The sequence below is a fragment of the Alligator sinensis genome, unplaced genomic scaffold (assembly GCF_000455745.1).
Source record: "Alligator sinensis unplaced genomic scaffold, ASM45574v1 scaffold282_2, whole genome shotgun sequence".
Taxonomy (NCBI): domain Eukaryota; kingdom Metazoa; phylum Chordata; order Crocodylia; family Alligatoridae; genus Alligator; species Alligator sinensis.
In genome coordinates this window covers 1,142,289-1,159,108 of record NW_005841879.1, presented here as the reverse complement: position 1 = coordinate 1,159,108, position 16,820 = coordinate 1,142,289, and the positions used below count along the sequence as shown (strand labels likewise).

Below are 16,820 nucleotides of genomic sequence, written 5' to 3'. Positions count from 1 at the left end.
CATGCATAAATGGTACTTAGAAAATTTAATATGCTAATTAATTCCCCAAAATAGCAGTCATCTAAGACTGCAGCAAGGTAAATTGCTTTTGTTCTTTCCTGTTCGTTGAAGCAGAGAGCTGGCATGAAGTGGCAAGATGACAACCAGCTATTCAACCGGATCCTAGCTTTATACATCTCTTGTTTTATAGCAGGCTAAATTAATCCTTGGTGTTACTCTGCTGGAGTCAGTTGGAGTAGCGAGGGATGAATTTAGTCTAAATGGCTTGCCTCTGGTAGAGGTGCTGATTGCCTGGTGTCTTGCTCAGGGGAACCAGAAACCTGGACTTCTGAGTTTGGTTCCAGCCTTGGGTGGGGTTGGGCAAATGACCCAACTTCTGTAGTTTTATTTTCACCCCATCTCTCCCTCCACCCTGCTCTTACCCTCCTGTCATTTGGGGGTGATGGTATCTACCTAACTAGTTAGTCCCATGGGTTGTGTAGGCTTTATAAATAGCACTTTGAGCTTTTTTTTATGGGAAAGACCCACTGTTTACACTCTCTATTATTTACTACTGATAGAGGATCCCACAGAGTGTCTTAATGGGGGAAGATCATGGATTCAGACCCTCCTGTTTTCCAGGTATTTGCTCTTGTAGTATCTTGTATTTGCTCTTGCAAGCAATTTCAATTAAATGACTTCAGATTTTGGCACTGTGCTGTGGGAAATAAACCCCATATGTTTAACAATTTCTTGAAGACAGAAGAACTGCTTAGAGTACATATTTTTTAAAACAGTTTTCAGTCTGTGTTTCACCCTGAGTTTCTCTCAGGAAGGATTTCTCTTTGCCAGACATGACAAATCTAGATGTCACTCCATCTCTTTGGCTCAGCCGACATGGGGTAGAACCAGACTGTCGGAGAAGAGCTGAGCGTGATCGTGAAAAATAGGACAAATGGTTATAAAAGCAAGCAGTAAAAGGCACAGCTAGTTTGAAATCTATGTTGGTGATTGCAGGACAGTAATCCCCTAAAGGTCCTGTAACATTTTAAAGCAGCTGTGCTGAACTGTCATATTTACAGCAGAGTGACAGTATTATAGCTATCTGCTGAGTTGTGCCATCAACATGAACTAAAGATGAGGGCAGGGATGCCAGAGGGATCAGAAAAGTGTAGCCCTCTCTCTTTATTTTAAACTGGACATTGCTCAGTTTTAGATGCACAGGCTACAGATATGTCACATTTGTCCCAAGATGCACAGTTTTATTCCCAGAACAAAGTGCAGTTGTTCAAACATACACGTCTGTTGTCCTGGGATAAATCCTAAAAAGGTTCATGGTATAAGAAGCATTATCTGTGGAACACGGCAAAGTGTTTTTGAACAGTTATCATCATTGAATCAATGGCAGAAAAGCTCTCTGAATCTGGATTTTTTTCTAGTCCGGGTGTTGTGTGTACGGGCCAATCCCAGGACATTTGTGTTCTTGGACAAACATGGGTACAACTTTTCCAGGGACAAATGCAGCATCTGTTCCTAGCCACAGCAGGAGACCTGATGCGACTGGAGCGCTGGATTGTGAATGCAGGAGCACCTGGACTCTGACCCTGCTGTTCACGCGGACTGTCCCTCTGGTTTGGGTAAAGTACTTGGTACCCCTGTCTGAGGGCATGTCTGCAGAGGCAAGTTTTATACTGGTATGAGGTAAAGCGTGACTATAGGTCACTATAGTCATGTCAGTGCAGCTCTCCCTATGGACTTGAGTGTAAGTTTGCCTTTTACTGGTTTAGTTCAAGCTGCTTTTGAAGTTATTCTAAGTGAGCTCAAGAATCGCTGCTATTCCTGGATAATAATATCCCCATGGGGAGTTATATTGGTATGATTGATATGATTTTCCTATTAGACAAGTCGTCTACTTTCCCACCGGAGTGTAATGGTACTTCCCAGCAAGATTCATAAGGCCTTTACAGATTACAGGCATCAGATGGGTGTTTAACTATCAGAGCAGCACTGATTTGCTGCTATAAAGTCCAGGACCTGTAAAGCATCATGGGGAAACATTGCTCCTGGCAGGATGACGAAGGGTTCACATCTGGGGTGAGCGGGGGGGCACCCAAAACATAACTCTTACCGGGTTTCAGTTTCTACAGCTGAAATTGCTTGTGGCTGCTTGCAGACAGAAGTCAGAAGGGATTGCAGCTCAGGGAGAGGCTGAGTTTCCATGGCCCAGCCCTCTGCTGAGTTTGTCCAGTTCCTGTCAATTGGGTTTGGACACTGCAGTGTTATGTGGCTGTTCGTCCACTGTGAATTGGACAGAGGCTGCTGAACAGCGCTCACTCCTGGTGTGGGCTAGATTTGCACTTTTAATCTGGGCTATTTCAGTCAAGGAGACATAGCTTTGCACAAGCTGCCAATGCAGTTGGGCGCAGCCAGCGTCGGAAAGCCTTAAGAAAATGCTGCAAAAACTGCTTCAGAAAGGCCTTTCCACCACACGAGATACAACACTGCCTCCAAAATACCACACAAGAAAATTGACAGTGGGGGGGGGCAATCAAAAGTAAAAATCCTACTGAAGCACAGAAGCACTAGCATCTGCGACTGCAGTTACGTTTACATGGACGGCATTCACTTTCTCGGGCTAGCAACATTTAAATCCTTATTAACGTTGTCATTATCACCATCTCAAAGACAGTGTTTCATGTTTGCTGTTCGTTCTACCTGCGGGATGAATTTGTCCAAGATGTCTTGGAGAGTAGCTTAGCACCATGCCGTGTGTACAGCGGAGCAATAAACGGCAAACCAAGAAGCTGCAGGCCGGCACAGACGGATGGACTGACATCCTAAAGCCCGACGCAGCATCTGTCAGAAGACACTTCCGCAGTTCTCAGGATGCTATGTTACGCAGCCGAAATGACAGGAAATGACTTCTGAATTTGTGGGGGGTTTTTGCTTTGTAGAGTGGCAGTCGAGAGAAACTGCATTCTTCCTGAAAACCGACCGAGAGTCAGTGCTAGTGAATTCCTGTAAATACCACAGACAGAGCGGCAGAGTCTTTCTTGGGGCATTTCCCCAAATCTTATGCTGTGGCACGCAGCTGGGATAACAGGAAACAGCAGCTGTTTGTTCACAATCTGTAGCAGGCAAGATAAGTGAGCCCGATGTGCAGTGTAGAAGGGGGGTTGATTTCTGAGAATCCCAGAGATTTTACAGAAATTACACTGACCTTGCATAATTCAGGGTATTTAGTTAAATCAATATTTGCTGCTCTTTAGCCAATTCAAGTGTGTCTACACACAAGGGTTTCACTGACTTAAAGTTGAGATTGAGTTCGGTTGGTGCAGCTTCTGAGTGCGGGGAAGTCCATGAAGAAGTCCTAAAGAGTGGCGCCAGGTCCACAGGAGCAATGACAGCTGTTTTCAGCCCGCAGGCAGATGCATAAAGTGCTGCGTGGTTTCAAGTGGGCCTGGATATTTGTTTCTGTAGCTGTGCTCCTCTCCAGCTTCCCTACCACGCTGGAGAGACTCGAGCCAGCTGTGTGGGAGGAGATGGAATAGGGATGGGAATAGTGATAGGGTCTAAAGCTTTTGTAAAGCTAAAATGCACTTTTCACAGTGGATTTCTTGTGGTTAATCAGCCTCTTGAAGGCTCAGGTCAAGCGTAGTGCCTGTTCTTAACCTGGCGGGGGAAATACCATGCATCTGTGTCCACGAAGGCAGTTTTCCTAAAGCGTACCGGGGGAGAACTGCTCTTCTGGTGTGGTTCAGTCCCTGCCAAGGTGTAGCGGCTTTAAGCTCACTTTATGGAAATGGGAGGCTCCTTCCTAGCTTGCTCCAAGGGCTGTATGGCTAAGGGCAAGCAAAACTTGGAGGCACCCGAACACCAAGCCTCTGGGCTTGGGCCTGCAAGTAGGTTGCCCACCAAAGGATTTTGGAAACATCTGAAGCCCCAGGTGTGGGTGGAGGATGTTTGCGGATAGTAGGACCACTTACGGTTCTGGACTGCCTCACAGGTTTGGAATTGGATTTGGCTATTTTGGCTTGGAACGTGGATAAATTTAATTAAAAAAAATCTCTTGTGGTTAATCTTGGGCTTGAAGGCTCAGATCAAGCATCGCCTATGCTTACCTGGCAGGGGAAATACCGTGATCACCATGGTAGCTATCTAGTTGCTCCTGGGGAAGACCGCTCTGCTGGCATGGGATAGTACCCACATAGGTGATGCATAGTTAACTGTGGCTTTATGCCCACTTTAGGGAAATGGGAGGCTCCTCCCTAACTTGGTTCTGCGATTGTACGGTTGAGGGCAAGCAAAACTAGGGGGCATCTGAACCCCAAGCCTCTGGGCTTGGGCCTGCAAGTAGGATGCCCGCCAAAGGTTTTGGGAACATCTGAAGCCCCAGATGGGGGTGGAGGATGTTTGCCGGTAGCAGCCACTTATGGCTCTGGACTGACTCATGGATTTGGAATTGATTTGGCCAATTTGGCTGGGAATTTTCAAAACAAAACAAAACAAAAAACTCTTGTGGTTAATCAGGACAAATACAGTGCCCTAAGCAACCAGGCCGGCTCTCCCTAGAATAATTTGGGTTTTGCAAATCCCATGTGGGATGCTCCAGCAGCCCTTCCTGAGTGTGTCGACACACACAGGCACTCTGATAACACATCTAGTCTATCGCTGAGGCTGTTTTAGCTGGAAACGGACACCTGGAGTCCCGACTGCCAGCCTCTTCCCTTGTGCAGCTCTTCTCTCCTGTACAGGTGTCCAGGGCATTTATGGCAATGGAGGTGACTTCGGCAACTCACCTGGGATTGATGTGGCCTGGCTTAGAGTAAGCCAGGTGGGGCTTGGTAGGGCTGTGCAAAATTTCACCGGCTGTTTTGTTCCAATTCTGTTTTGAATGGTTTCGAGCTCGAAACAGCGAAATCAAAATGAAACGAGGGCAGTTGAAATGTTTTGAAACGTTTCAAGTTTCGAAGCTGAAGCTGGGCTTGCCTGCAGGGAAGCAAAGTAAGGAGAGGGAGAGAGAAGAGGGGGGGGAAGGACTTCTCTGACATTGACTGTGACAGTTTGGCTGCCTGAGATGCTGCTGGTGCTCCTGTGCTGCTCACTAAGTTATTACCTGTTGCCATTTAAAGTGGTGGATCGGGATGAGGCTGTAGGGGAGGAGGAGGCCTCATTGGGGCACGCTACCATGTTGTGTAGATGCCCCAGCGCCAGTGAGGGTGCGCTTTAACACACACAGCCACGCATGTCACAAGGTTTGCTTGTCAGCAGCTTGAGGTGCAGTTCTCCAGAAACCCCTGCACCTATTTCCTTGAAAGCTGGCAGGCATGATGGCCTCAGCAGGGGCTAGTATGCCTGCAGTCATTGGCGACGCGTAGGGGGTGCACATAGGTGCACGTGCACCCCCTGAGCATGGCAGTGCACCCCCTATGAAAAGGCACCGCTGACACTGATGGCAGCACCTGTGGGCAGTCGCTGCTTGCCCTCCCCCCCGGCCACTGATACCGCCGGCGGCGTCTGCGGGCGGTCCGCGATCAGGATCGTGCCCACATTGCCTGTATTTCCTCAAAAATGTCCCTGGTTAGAGTTGCTAAATCTAGAAATCTGTGGCTCAGCTGTCCAAGGCCCTCCATAAAAATCTCCTCTTTTAATTAATGTCATCATATTCCTCATGGGTGCTTCTGCTTTCGGTTTGCTGATGCACACTGGTGTATGTGACCGTTATCACAGCTATCTTGATCGCTGATCGTATGCACTAATTGCTGATGAAGGTGGGGAGAGAGGCAAGCGATGAGATGCTGAGATACTGTCTTAGGAAATGGGTGATTTACAAAAGTGGCCTTATGAGGGGAAAAAGAAACTGGCATCTGCTCACATTATACCAAGAAATGCTTCAACCACTGCATAACGAGTTGGCTTTTTTTGTTGTTGTTGCAGCACATTTCAGTCCGTAAATTATCGTAGACTTGCCTAAGAGCGTGGAAGGAACCGTTCAGTTCCCTGGCATTGACTCTTCATCGCCAGCTGCTGGGGTCAGCCGAGGGAGATACGCCCCCGTGCCACAAAACAGCGTAAAAGAGATTGGAGTCGGGTCTAAAGAGCTTGCTGCCAGACTAATACACCAAAATCCCTCTTGCTACTGTAAGTGGAGGCTGAAACAGGAGAATGATGTAATACCTACACTTGCAACTGGGGATTTTGCAGCAGGATCTTCCCATGTTGGTCCTTCTTTCTCCCCCCCACCACTGAAAGCAGAAGCTACTCATGCATTGGGGGCTGGGTATGGAAATTGCAGGGAGAAGAGGAATCCAGCTACCCTGGCAGGCTAGCTATCAAGCAGGCAGTAGAAAGCATATGCCAGCTTACCAGCAAGATCAGAAAGGAATAGGAGGCTGGGACTGCGGAGTGGTGGTCAAAAAGAAAGAGGGAGCTTAGCACTGGGAATGAAGCCTGGGTTTTCTAAATCTTTCGGGTCTTTCCCTTTGGTCAGATGAAGGTAATTAAACATTCGGAGGAGGTCCTGAAAGCAGCGCTCATCTCCAAAAACACGCAGCTCGCGAGGCTGTACGAGAAGCTTGAGCCCGGGGAGAAGCGCTTGCTGGAGGAGGCGTTTCGGCCGCACAGCGGTCTCTTTGCACCGATCACACTGCATTCGGAGTCGGACTGGATCTCCTCACATCCAGAGCCCACGCAGGACTTCGAGCAGTTTTACCACGACCGTTACAGAAGCACGCCAACTTCCCAGAAAAGTGCCATTTACGTACAGCCCATCGGTAATGCCAAACTGCGATCTCTGAAACAGACCCAAGATATCCAGGGTCCTAATATGCCATTCCCATAAAACAAACTATTGCTTTATGTGTTAGTTGTAATGCCCTAGTTAAGTTGTGTGTTCCAGGTTTCAAACAAGAACGCGCTACCTTAGCTCCCGGGCAAACCGTCTAGTGCGTAGCACAGGAGGTGCGGGAATCGCGTTTTCTGGGACCCGCTCCTGTTGCATCTGTTCAAATGTGCAGCTTGGAATAATTCCCCTAGATCCCTGTGCTTAGGGACGTTTTTAGCTTTGCCCATGTGAGTTGTCCCCATTATAGTTAAAGGGATTATTCATGTGAATAAATGCAAGTACACCTATAAATGCTTGTGGAATTAGGACCTTGATTTGGGCCTCAGTTCACCTATGCTTAGACTGGTGAAAGCACAAGCTTTGTGGGAGTACTGTGAAGCTTCATGAATATTCACAAAGTACTTCGGGCTTCTGGGTGATTGGAAAAAAGCAAATTACTGCTGTTATTTTAATATATTTTTTGGTAGTATGTTGGGTGCAGGCATGTCAATAATGGTGGCAGTAAATAGCTTGTGAAAGATTTCAACTTTTCTGCTTTTCTGATTTGTTCTAAAATATATGTATAATTTTGAGGAAAAAAATGAATCTGGAAGTTTAAAAAAATAGGAATAATCACAGTCCTGGAAAACAAAACATACTGCAGGAGAAAACAGGTCAGCAACAAATGTGATATGTTAAACTTCAGTTTCTGTACTCCAGCCTTATTTAATCATCTGGTTAAGAAAGAGATCTGCTGTTCCCCTCCTAGCTGAAGTTTTAATTACAGTTATGAGCACGAGGTTCTCTATTGGAGTTTACAGATCTGATGTAAAAGTCTGTGATACCTATTGTGAATAGCACTGTTTATTGTATGTTTTTGATAGTGGATATTTGATATTGGTCACAACATTTGACAGTGAGCAATACTTTTTACTTTTAAAATAACCGCCCCCCTAAATTACCACCTCATCACAATACAATAATTTTTTCAACTGTGACTACTGCTATTATGTGATAGTGTTGTGTCCTGTTACTGTAGAGTAATCTTAGTACTGCTTTGTGTTGGTCAAGGCCAGAAGTTAATTAAGCGAGTCTTGGCATTGTGTGGCAACAGAAAAACTTGACGTGTCTAATTGCACTGTGTTTTTATAGCGTTGCTCCTATTTTCTTTTGAGGATTTGGTGTCAGTGTGAAATTTGCTAATGAAGTGTTACTATTAGTATTCTTGTGGGGGATATTTTTGTATGTGATTTGATTACTTGACCTACTAAAGCATATTTGTAACCCAGTGTCATTTTGGCTGAATTGTATAGGTTCTTTTGGTGATTCCAAAGTTAGTCCAGAGAATTATCTGAAATGGCTGAAGGATTACTGCGAAGCCTTTTATTATGGCCTGATGGTAAAAATCCTGGACCCAGTTCCTGTTTCACAGACAGCTTGTGCTTTTCGGGTAAATGAGTACACGCATAATCTACAGGTTCATGCAGGTATGTGAGGAGGGAACCAGCAATGTGATGTTGGGAACCTTCTTATTGCAAAAGTGCTAGGTTAGCAAAAAAAAACAAGCAAAAAGTGTTCATTCATGGTAAATATTAGAGGTACAAGAAGAAAACATTTTAACATGATGTGGTGCTCAACTTCTGCAGTAATAGGCACTGTAGTGTCGGCCAAAAGACAGATTGGCAACTTCACAGTCCTTGGATGTAGGTCTGCAGAACAAACGTGGCTCATAAAAGGCCATCCCTGGTTAGGTATTGAGGGAAGAGGTTTGGCTTGGACATGTGAGCACAGGTCTAAAACTCGGTGAACCAGCGTCCAACTCTCAGCACTCCGAGCTGACCTAAATCTTCAGCCTTTATTCCTATGAACAATTTCACTGCTGTTGGAGGGTTTACTTACATAAAGGAAGGCAACCAGATCATACTTTGAAAAGCAGCTGACTTACGCATCTAACATGGGGCCTTTGGCAACCAAACTCCCCACGTCAAAGAAATGGTCACGTTGTCTTCTGTGGACGACTGGCTATTTAAAACTAACAAGTTTACTCGGTGATTCTAGAGATCAAAATGATGTTAAACCAAAATGCATTTTATTTGCATATGGCTTTGAAATGCTTCTTGGCCCAGAGAATGTGACTTGTGGTGGTGATTTCTGTCGTGTGACTATTGGTTCGGTGAGGATTTCCTGAGACCCTCGCCCTCCTAAAGGCCTTTCTGGCTCTGACAACTTTTTGCTACTTACAATTTGTAGTAGATTCAAGCATCTATTGTTATTATCAGAAAAAAAACTCACTACCCTGAAGTAGCCTAATTTCTTATGGATTCAGTCTTGCAAGCAGAACTCTTTGAATAATTTCATGCATGTGAAAGGCTTGGAGGACTTGACTGCTTTAGCTGCATTAGATCCTCCTGTTCAGTAGTGTGGCTTGACTCCTCTGTGCTAGATTTATTACTGCTTTCCTGCCTGGTGTTTAATGCTTTCTCCTGTTTTATATAGGGGATCTCCTGCAATTCCTGAAGAAGAGGAAACCCAGGGATGCTTTCTGTATTGTGGGAATAACCATGATAGATCTTTATCCAAAGGAGTCTTGGAACTTTGTCTTTGGACAGGCTTCTTTGACAGAAGGTATTTCAATTTTACATCAAGATTATATATGTAATAAGAAAACCTAAAATGACTTCCAAAAGATCAGTTAGCAGCACAGTAATAACGCACATCAAATGCAAATTTGTATGGAAAATATATGGAGAGGTATTCAGTGGAGTTGCTGTACATTTTATTGGCATGTATTTTTTTTAAGTGAATGATACAGTGCTAACTCTTTAAGTCAAAGATCAGTATGTTTTAGACAGTCAAGCAGTGAAAAAATCAATAGTTTTGATTAAACTGCTGTTAAGACATTATTCATAACTTAAAATACTTATTTTCACTTCTGTGCCGAGCGCTGCTTAGTAAATAAACTGCCCTAAAGGGTTTTGTTTTTTTCATAAACTTACCTATGAGTTACAGAAATATCAAAAAACCCCAAGCTTATGTTTTCAAGATATTTTTCAAGATATGTTTTCAAAATATTTTTTTTTCATGACCTACTTATGAAATACTGTATTTTGCTTAAAAATAACCTTATGAGAATAAAGGAAGGGTGGAACACAGGACCTCATGCTGCCGTCAGACTTAAGTCCCAGAGCAGTCTTAAATGTGTATATTATTTTTTCTCTCTCTGTCTCCCCCCCACTCCCCCCACTACAAAACACTTTTCTCTAGAGTATTAATCCATAGTCTTTTGCTGTAAAACCACTGAATCTGGCTGTAATAGCATATTACATGCATGATTCCTGTTGATTATACTAGGAGTTTAGGCCACAGAAGAAGATTTTCAGATGGACAGTTGTGGTTTTTTCTTTTATTTTTTCTTTTCTTTTCACAACATTGCAGGGTGATTAATTCAAATGAGGCATCAAAATTCCACTAGTAATTGCAAACATGAATGTGAGGAAGGGAACGTGTAAACTGTTTGGCAGACCTGAGTCATCCCAGCCTTTCCTCGGTTAGTATGAATCAGCTGTGCCACATAAGTCATGTCCCATCCTCTGTGGAGACTAGGGCAGTGCCGTGTCCTTATGTGTTCGTTACTTAAAAGACCCAGAAGGACAAATACAACCTAGGTATGTTCAGTGCCCCCCTAGGTTGTCTTTTAGAGGGATCTGCTCTACCAGAGCCATTCATAGCAGATTGCTCCATCTTGATTTCTGTAGCAGTTTTGATTGAACCATTCAGCCCAATCAGCACCAAAGGCATATATTGCATTTACTAGCTCCATATCCATGCTCATCATGTGAAAAGGGATTTTACAATATCTGTGACCCAGATCTTGAATTCAGATCTTGTAATGCAATTCAGTCATTATAGTCTTACAGTTAAGGCAGAAGACCGACAGTCAGGACCTGACATAAGGAAGAATGTCAGGCTGGACATAAGGAAGAATTTCTTCACTGTCCGAGCCCCCAAGGTCTGGAATAGCCTGCCACCGGAGGTGGTTCAAGCACCTACATTGAACGCCTTCAAGAGAAATTTGGATGCTTATCTGGCTGGGATCCTGTGACCCCTGCTGACTTCCTGCCCCAGGGGCAGGGGGCTGGACTCGATGATCTTCCGAGGTCCCTTCCAGCCCCAATGTCTATGAAATCTATGCACCTGCTTTGCTGCTGACTTTACCTGTAGCCTTGGGCAAGTTATTTAAACTTTGTGCCTTAGTTTATCCCCATGTAAAATGTGGAATGTTGTACATAATAACCTTGGGGAAGTTGTAAATAATGTCTGAGAAGCAAAAGCAAGCTCTTTGAATGAAAGGCACTGTACAAGTTCAGTATAGTATTAGCACTACAAGTCCTATGCAGAATGTGATGTTTTATGACATCCCTTTTCTCATATAAGATTGTATTAGGTAATCAAGTCAATGGCAGTTATTTAGTTTGCGGATCGGCAGCGTTTTTGGTGCGAGTGCTAAAAAGCCCTACAACCTTGACTTGGAAGATGTTGGCATGCCAGGATGGATGGCTGGGGAACCACGAGGGGCCCGATCCTTGTTGTGGCAGTGCAGCCCTGGCCCCTTCCCTGCCATGCACCCTGGGGCTCACATGCAGCCCCTGTCTGCATTGAGCCGGGCTGGGGCTCTGGACCCCCGGTTGCAGCCTCACGGCTGCCTGCTGTGAGCACCCCAGGCCCTGGGCAAGCTCCTGCCGCCTGCCATGGAGCCCCGGCTACCCGCAGGAGGGCTTGCAGCCTCCTGCCGCCTGCTGCGAGCAGCCCAGGCTCTGTGGTTGCAGCTGCACATGCACCTCTGGGCACAAGGCAGGGAAGGGGCCTCCCAGCTGCCTGCCATAGCCCAGCTGGGCTCTGGGCAGGCCTCTGCTGCCTGCCCCTGAGCCCAGGCCACTTCTATCAGGGCTTGCAGCCTCCCTGATAGGAGCAGCCTAGGCTCCGTGGCTGGTGGCACTTGTCCAGAGCCTGGGCTGTCTGGTGCCAAACAAAATGTCCTCATGCGTCATGCTCTGGCACACGTGCTGGGGGTTGCCGCCGACCCCCGATTTAGATTGTAGAAGCAGTCCCAACAAAATCGGTGGCTTTAAGTAAGCCAGCAAATATCACATGACATTACTTCACATTGTAAATGAGATTTTACTTTGTGTTGTAAGTATGTTTAAGTTGGGTTTTGAGCCAGCTGGGAAGGTGGCTGTATGGCTGTTTTGTTTTATTTTTCAGATCCGTAGCGTAAGGGATGCTTGAGCTCCTTTGAGCAGAAGAGGTCGCTAGTAGCTCATACAAAACGCTTTTTACAGGCTGCTGAGAGTCCTGCTCTTTGCTGTGCTTTCCAGGGCAGTAAGGCAGTCCACTGTTTAAACAGTGGCAAGTTGGCTCAAAATAGGTGAGGGTGAACCTACAGCTCTTCCTCCTTCCTGAGCAATGAATTGAATAGTAAATTAACTGGAAGATGTGAAAAGCAAAGGAGTGATTTTTTCAGACCCGAGATGCTGTTGATTCTGAGGTTCATTTTACTCAAAGACCTCAGTATATCTAACACAGCATACACAAAACCAAAAACATCATGGCAAGAGAAATGACCTGCAGGCTTGGTTTATTTTTTTGTGGAAGCTTGTAACTCCGCTGGCCGAGATTGTCGATACGTGGTTTTTGCATTCAAATATTCATTGAACTACAGTTATATTATAGAGGGTATATAGTTCAGTTGTTTGAACAAAACCTGATGAATTTTGCTCGAAACTGGCCATTGGGTTCTCTGGTTACTAGAAGCTCTTTAATTCAAAGGACTGAGATTTAGCAATGAGATGTGTAACTATAAGTGGGTTGTGGCACCTAACGTATTTGTACTGGTCCTGAGTCACTGGAGTGTAATCATGTCTTTTTTGATTACCCCACGGCAGCTGCTAAAGTCACGTGAGAATGAATGTCACATTATTCTTCCTCACTCAAAATAATGTCTGGATTCTCACAATCTGCTGTAGAGACACCAATGCTTTATGCCGTTGGTGAGCTAGGCATGCTACAAGGACGTTGAAACAATCCTTCACACCCCATAGTAGTGCTGTTTCGACATTAACAATATAGAAATTTTGGGAGTCTGACCAGAATACGTTTCACTGCATTTATTTTTGTGGCAATTTGTAGAACAATTTTTTGATTTCTCTCTCCTAAAGGGATGGGGATCTTCAGCTTTGCCAGATATGACAGTGATTTTTATAGTGCAAGCTACAAGGGCAGACTGAAGAGTGGCAAGAAGTATCCTGTTGCAGACTATTCAGTTTTCAGCGGCTATTATACTCCTGCAATTACGAGTTTGCTGCTTCTGAGATCCTGCAAGGTGAGTGCCTGGTGAGCTCTTGTGATTCACTGAAAGCCTTAAAATAACTTAGTTTCTAAGGGCCTAATTCTCCTCCCAGTTATGTAAAGTAGGAGCAACTAGTGAAGTCACTGGAACTGACCCAGTGTAAATGAAAGCAGAACCTGTCTGTATCCTCCAGCCCTGCACTTGAGAGGTATTACTGTTTATTAGTATTGCTGCTACTACCCTAGTGCTGAGATATCCTTGCTGAAGTCAAGTCTTGCCATATTAGGAACTGTACAAGCAAGTAAATGGGACTGCCCATGTGCCAAAATGCTTACAGCCTAACTACACAAGCCAAGATAAAGGCAGAAGAAGGGAGGTGGTATAATCTCTATTTGACACCTGGGGAATTGAGCCACAGAGATATTATGACTTGCACAGGAAATCAGTGGCCATTGTAGAACTGTACCTTAAGCATCTTCATCTTCCTCTGCTTAGAAGTGGTAGCTGTCCAGTACCATGTCTGTGCCCTGTATTGCAAATGAAACCTTTGTGGATTGAGCCCATTTTGTATTGGAGTGTAGAGGGTGTAGGAAAGAACAGGGGAAAATACAGATAAAATGAATTGTCGAGGCAAACCTGTGTTTCAGACCCTGACCCATGAGATCGGGCACATCTTTGGACTCCGTCACTGCCAGTGGCTGCAGTGTGTAATGCAGGGTTCAAATCACCTGGAGGAATCGGACCGACGGCCGCTGGACCTGTGTCCCATTTGTCTGCGCAAGCTGCAGTGTGCCATCCGCTTCAACATTGCAGAAAGATATAAGGTACACCAAGAGGTTGGTAATGGAAGGGTTTGTGCTCGGCCTTGGACCAGTGGCTGTCTGGGTCCAACATCCTGCCAGTGTGGAGTGCGTTGGAGAAAATGGAAATTGTCTTCCTGCTGTCGGGCACACCTGGTGACTTGTGCAATACTATACGGCCGGGAACTCCTTACAGGGCGCTGTAGCTGTCAGCCCATGCCCTAGAGCTTGACATTTGAATACCTCAGCATACATTATGCAGCCCCAGCTAATGCTGCTTTTTTTTACCTTGTAACAATGGTTCTTGCAGGCGTGAATCCCACAGCCACACTCGGTAGGAAGACGTGTTCTCTTGGGTTTTAGCAGTTTAGTGGTAGAAACATTGCTGTGGTGCAATGGCTTATATCTCTGTTCTCTTGCTGCTTTTCTGATTCTCTCTGGTGTTACTTACAAGACTAAAAAAATAAAGGTTCATATAAGTTCATGGTCTGTGCAGGAAATTGTGGTCTGAAACTTGCAACAGACTATCGGTGGTGATGCAGAATACTAGCCCTGTGGTTTGTTGGAAGCTAAATGTTTGCTTGTGCTGCTAAGTACTGGGTAATAGAAGCAGCTATTTACACAGGGATGCAGTGCCTTTAAGATGCCTTTAAGTTGCAAGAATGCCTTGTTGTGAACACAGTTCACATGTTGAAAGGCTCCTAGCCTGTACAAATGGGGTTTTGTTGTTCACAGTACAAGAAGCGGAATACAGCGAAGAGAGAGAACAGTTTTGGAGTTGGTCATTATTTTAATTCAGTTCTTCTTTGGTGCTTATTTGAAACTAGACTGCTGGTTCAACGTGTGCATTTCTTCTAGGCGTTGCTGAGGTGGATGGACAACGGTGGGAGTGGAACGGAAGCTGAGTTCGGGCATGCAGCAGAGGTGGGTTTGCCGAAACCAGTGGAAGCATTTAAGGAGTGCCGAGAGTGGGTAGTAAAATGTCTGGATGTGCTGCAGAAGTAAAGCATTGGAAAGTAGGTAGCATCAAAAGGAAATGATCCTTTATTTAACAGATTACTTCCAAGCTGACTACTTCTAAAATCTGTCATTTGATAAGGGTCGTCCAGTGCATTGTAAGCATCTCTTTAAACAAAGCTCCATCCCTTTGACACTTCATTGAAACCATCCTCTCCCAGATGGTAACGATTTCCATGTGACCCTAAAATATTTAGTCTCTGCAATACTTCTATCAGCAAGCAAGATACAGTCTAATCATTATTGCTTTGATATGCAGCAAAACATATTTAGCATTTGTAAATAGACCTAGAATATGCTTTATAAATGCTTGTGGAGCATTGTGGTGCTTTTTTTCATTTAGTCCTGTAGCACTGTTGAGTCCATGGTGATGAACATCCAGTGGGCAGAGTCCTAATGGAAAAGTTTGGTTGTTCCAAGAACCACGCAGCAACTGTGGCCTGGTTGTGCTAGTTCTCTGGGCACTGTCAAAAACTCAGTGAGAAGATTCCAGTTCTCTGCTAGAAAACCTTACAAGAAGGTTCCTCCTATGTGATAGCAGAGATATGTCCACACTGAGCCATTTAGGGGGAGGACTCAAGTCAGTTTTTACTTGGTGTTTGCCTAGGAAATCAGGAAAAGGTCCCTAGGCACTTAACTTTAGGGGCAGAGTGAAAAGAACCTGGATAAAAGAAACAAAGCTGGAAAGATTTAATTGCTGAGCTGTGTGATGGGTTTAATTTCCCATAGCAGGATATTGTTTTTAATTACTGTTACTAAGACTCAGTTGCGCTTCCGTTTTGCTTTATATAATCATGTTAGGATCCTTCCTAAGTCTGCGGCTGCTAAATTGACCTGCTCTCATCATCACCCAAAGCAAGGTGATGGGACAGATTTCACGCTGTGCATTATTTTCAGGATTATTTCTGTACTCTTATCTGTGAAGGTGCTTACAGCCTAACTGGTTCTCCCTTTCTGGCCCAGACCTGCTGGAAGGAGTTCGCTTTTGATTTCAGTTTAAAAATCTGCCATTCCTAAAATGGTGAAAAATATACACAAAGTATCTTTTATATGATTTTAGACCCTTAATCAGGCAAAAATATGTTCTAATAGCTGTGGTTAGAACATGATTATTACCGAAGTGCCATGTTTGTGGGAATGATGCCTGCCAGGTAAATGAAAGAGCACCATTTGTTTCTGATACTGCTTTTGTCCTAAGGCTCTAATTTTGTAATCTCATCAATGGAGAGATCCTCACTGTTCAGGAGCAAATATTTACAAGCACTTAAGTGCTACAGGCACTTTTTGCTCACAGGAGAAATCTCTTTGCTGTCAGTCTAGCTACCTGTATGAATAAAGTTATCCGGGTACTTAGGAGTTTGCAGAATTGGACCCTAATTTTGCTGAATCAAGAGTTAACAGTAGCTAAACTGTTGTGTTAACAGTAGGTTTTGGTTGCTCCCAAAAACCAAACTCTACGGGATATTCAGTACTGCATCTTCTTCATGTTTTTACAATTTGAAATGTATTCAATGGAAAAAAATATTTTGGGATGGAAACGTGGTCCCATTGAACCAAAATATCTGAAGAATTCATTTGGGTCTGGCTTGCGTGCCAGATCTCATGTGAAAAAGGGATTTATTGGAATTAAAATATTTAAAAAAATAAATGTTTAATGTATATTTTTAATGTGCATGCTCAGGTTGCTCACGGGCATTGCAGTCTCTTCAGGTCCGTAAGAAGAAAGCTGGTTTGTAATGATAACGTGGGAACGTGACAGGAGAGGCATGGAATAGAGGGAAAATAGTTGAGAAGTGGCCCAGTTTCTTCTTCCCCTTTCTTGCAGCATGCACAGCCTCTCTCCCTTCAGAGGCAG

At 44.6% G+C, this 16,820-nt stretch overlaps 1 protein-coding gene across 1 annotated transcript in view; it reads left to right on the top strand.

Annotated features, from left to right (window-relative positions):
* AMZ2 (archaelysin family metallopeptidase 2) overlaps positions 1-16,572 on the top strand; it is a 28,395-nt gene extending 11,823 nt beyond the window's left edge. The window contains exons 2-8 of the mRNA XM_006017345.3: positions 5,917-6,120; positions 6,470-6,752; positions 8,116-8,289; positions 9,299-9,427; positions 13,018-13,181; positions 13,796-13,972; positions 14,807-16,572. Coding sequence (XP_006017407.1) covers positions 6,470-6,752; positions 8,116-8,289; positions 9,299-9,427; positions 13,018-13,181; positions 13,796-13,972; positions 14,807-14,953 — 1,074 coding nt within the window. The 5' untranslated portion in view covers positions 5,917-6,120 and the 3' untranslated portion in view covers positions 14,954-16,572. The remainder of the gene's footprint in view (positions 1-5,916; positions 6,121-6,469; positions 6,753-8,115; positions 8,290-9,298; positions 9,428-13,017; positions 13,182-13,795; positions 13,973-14,806) is intronic.
* The last annotated feature ends 248 nt before the right edge of the window (positions 16,573-16,820 follow it).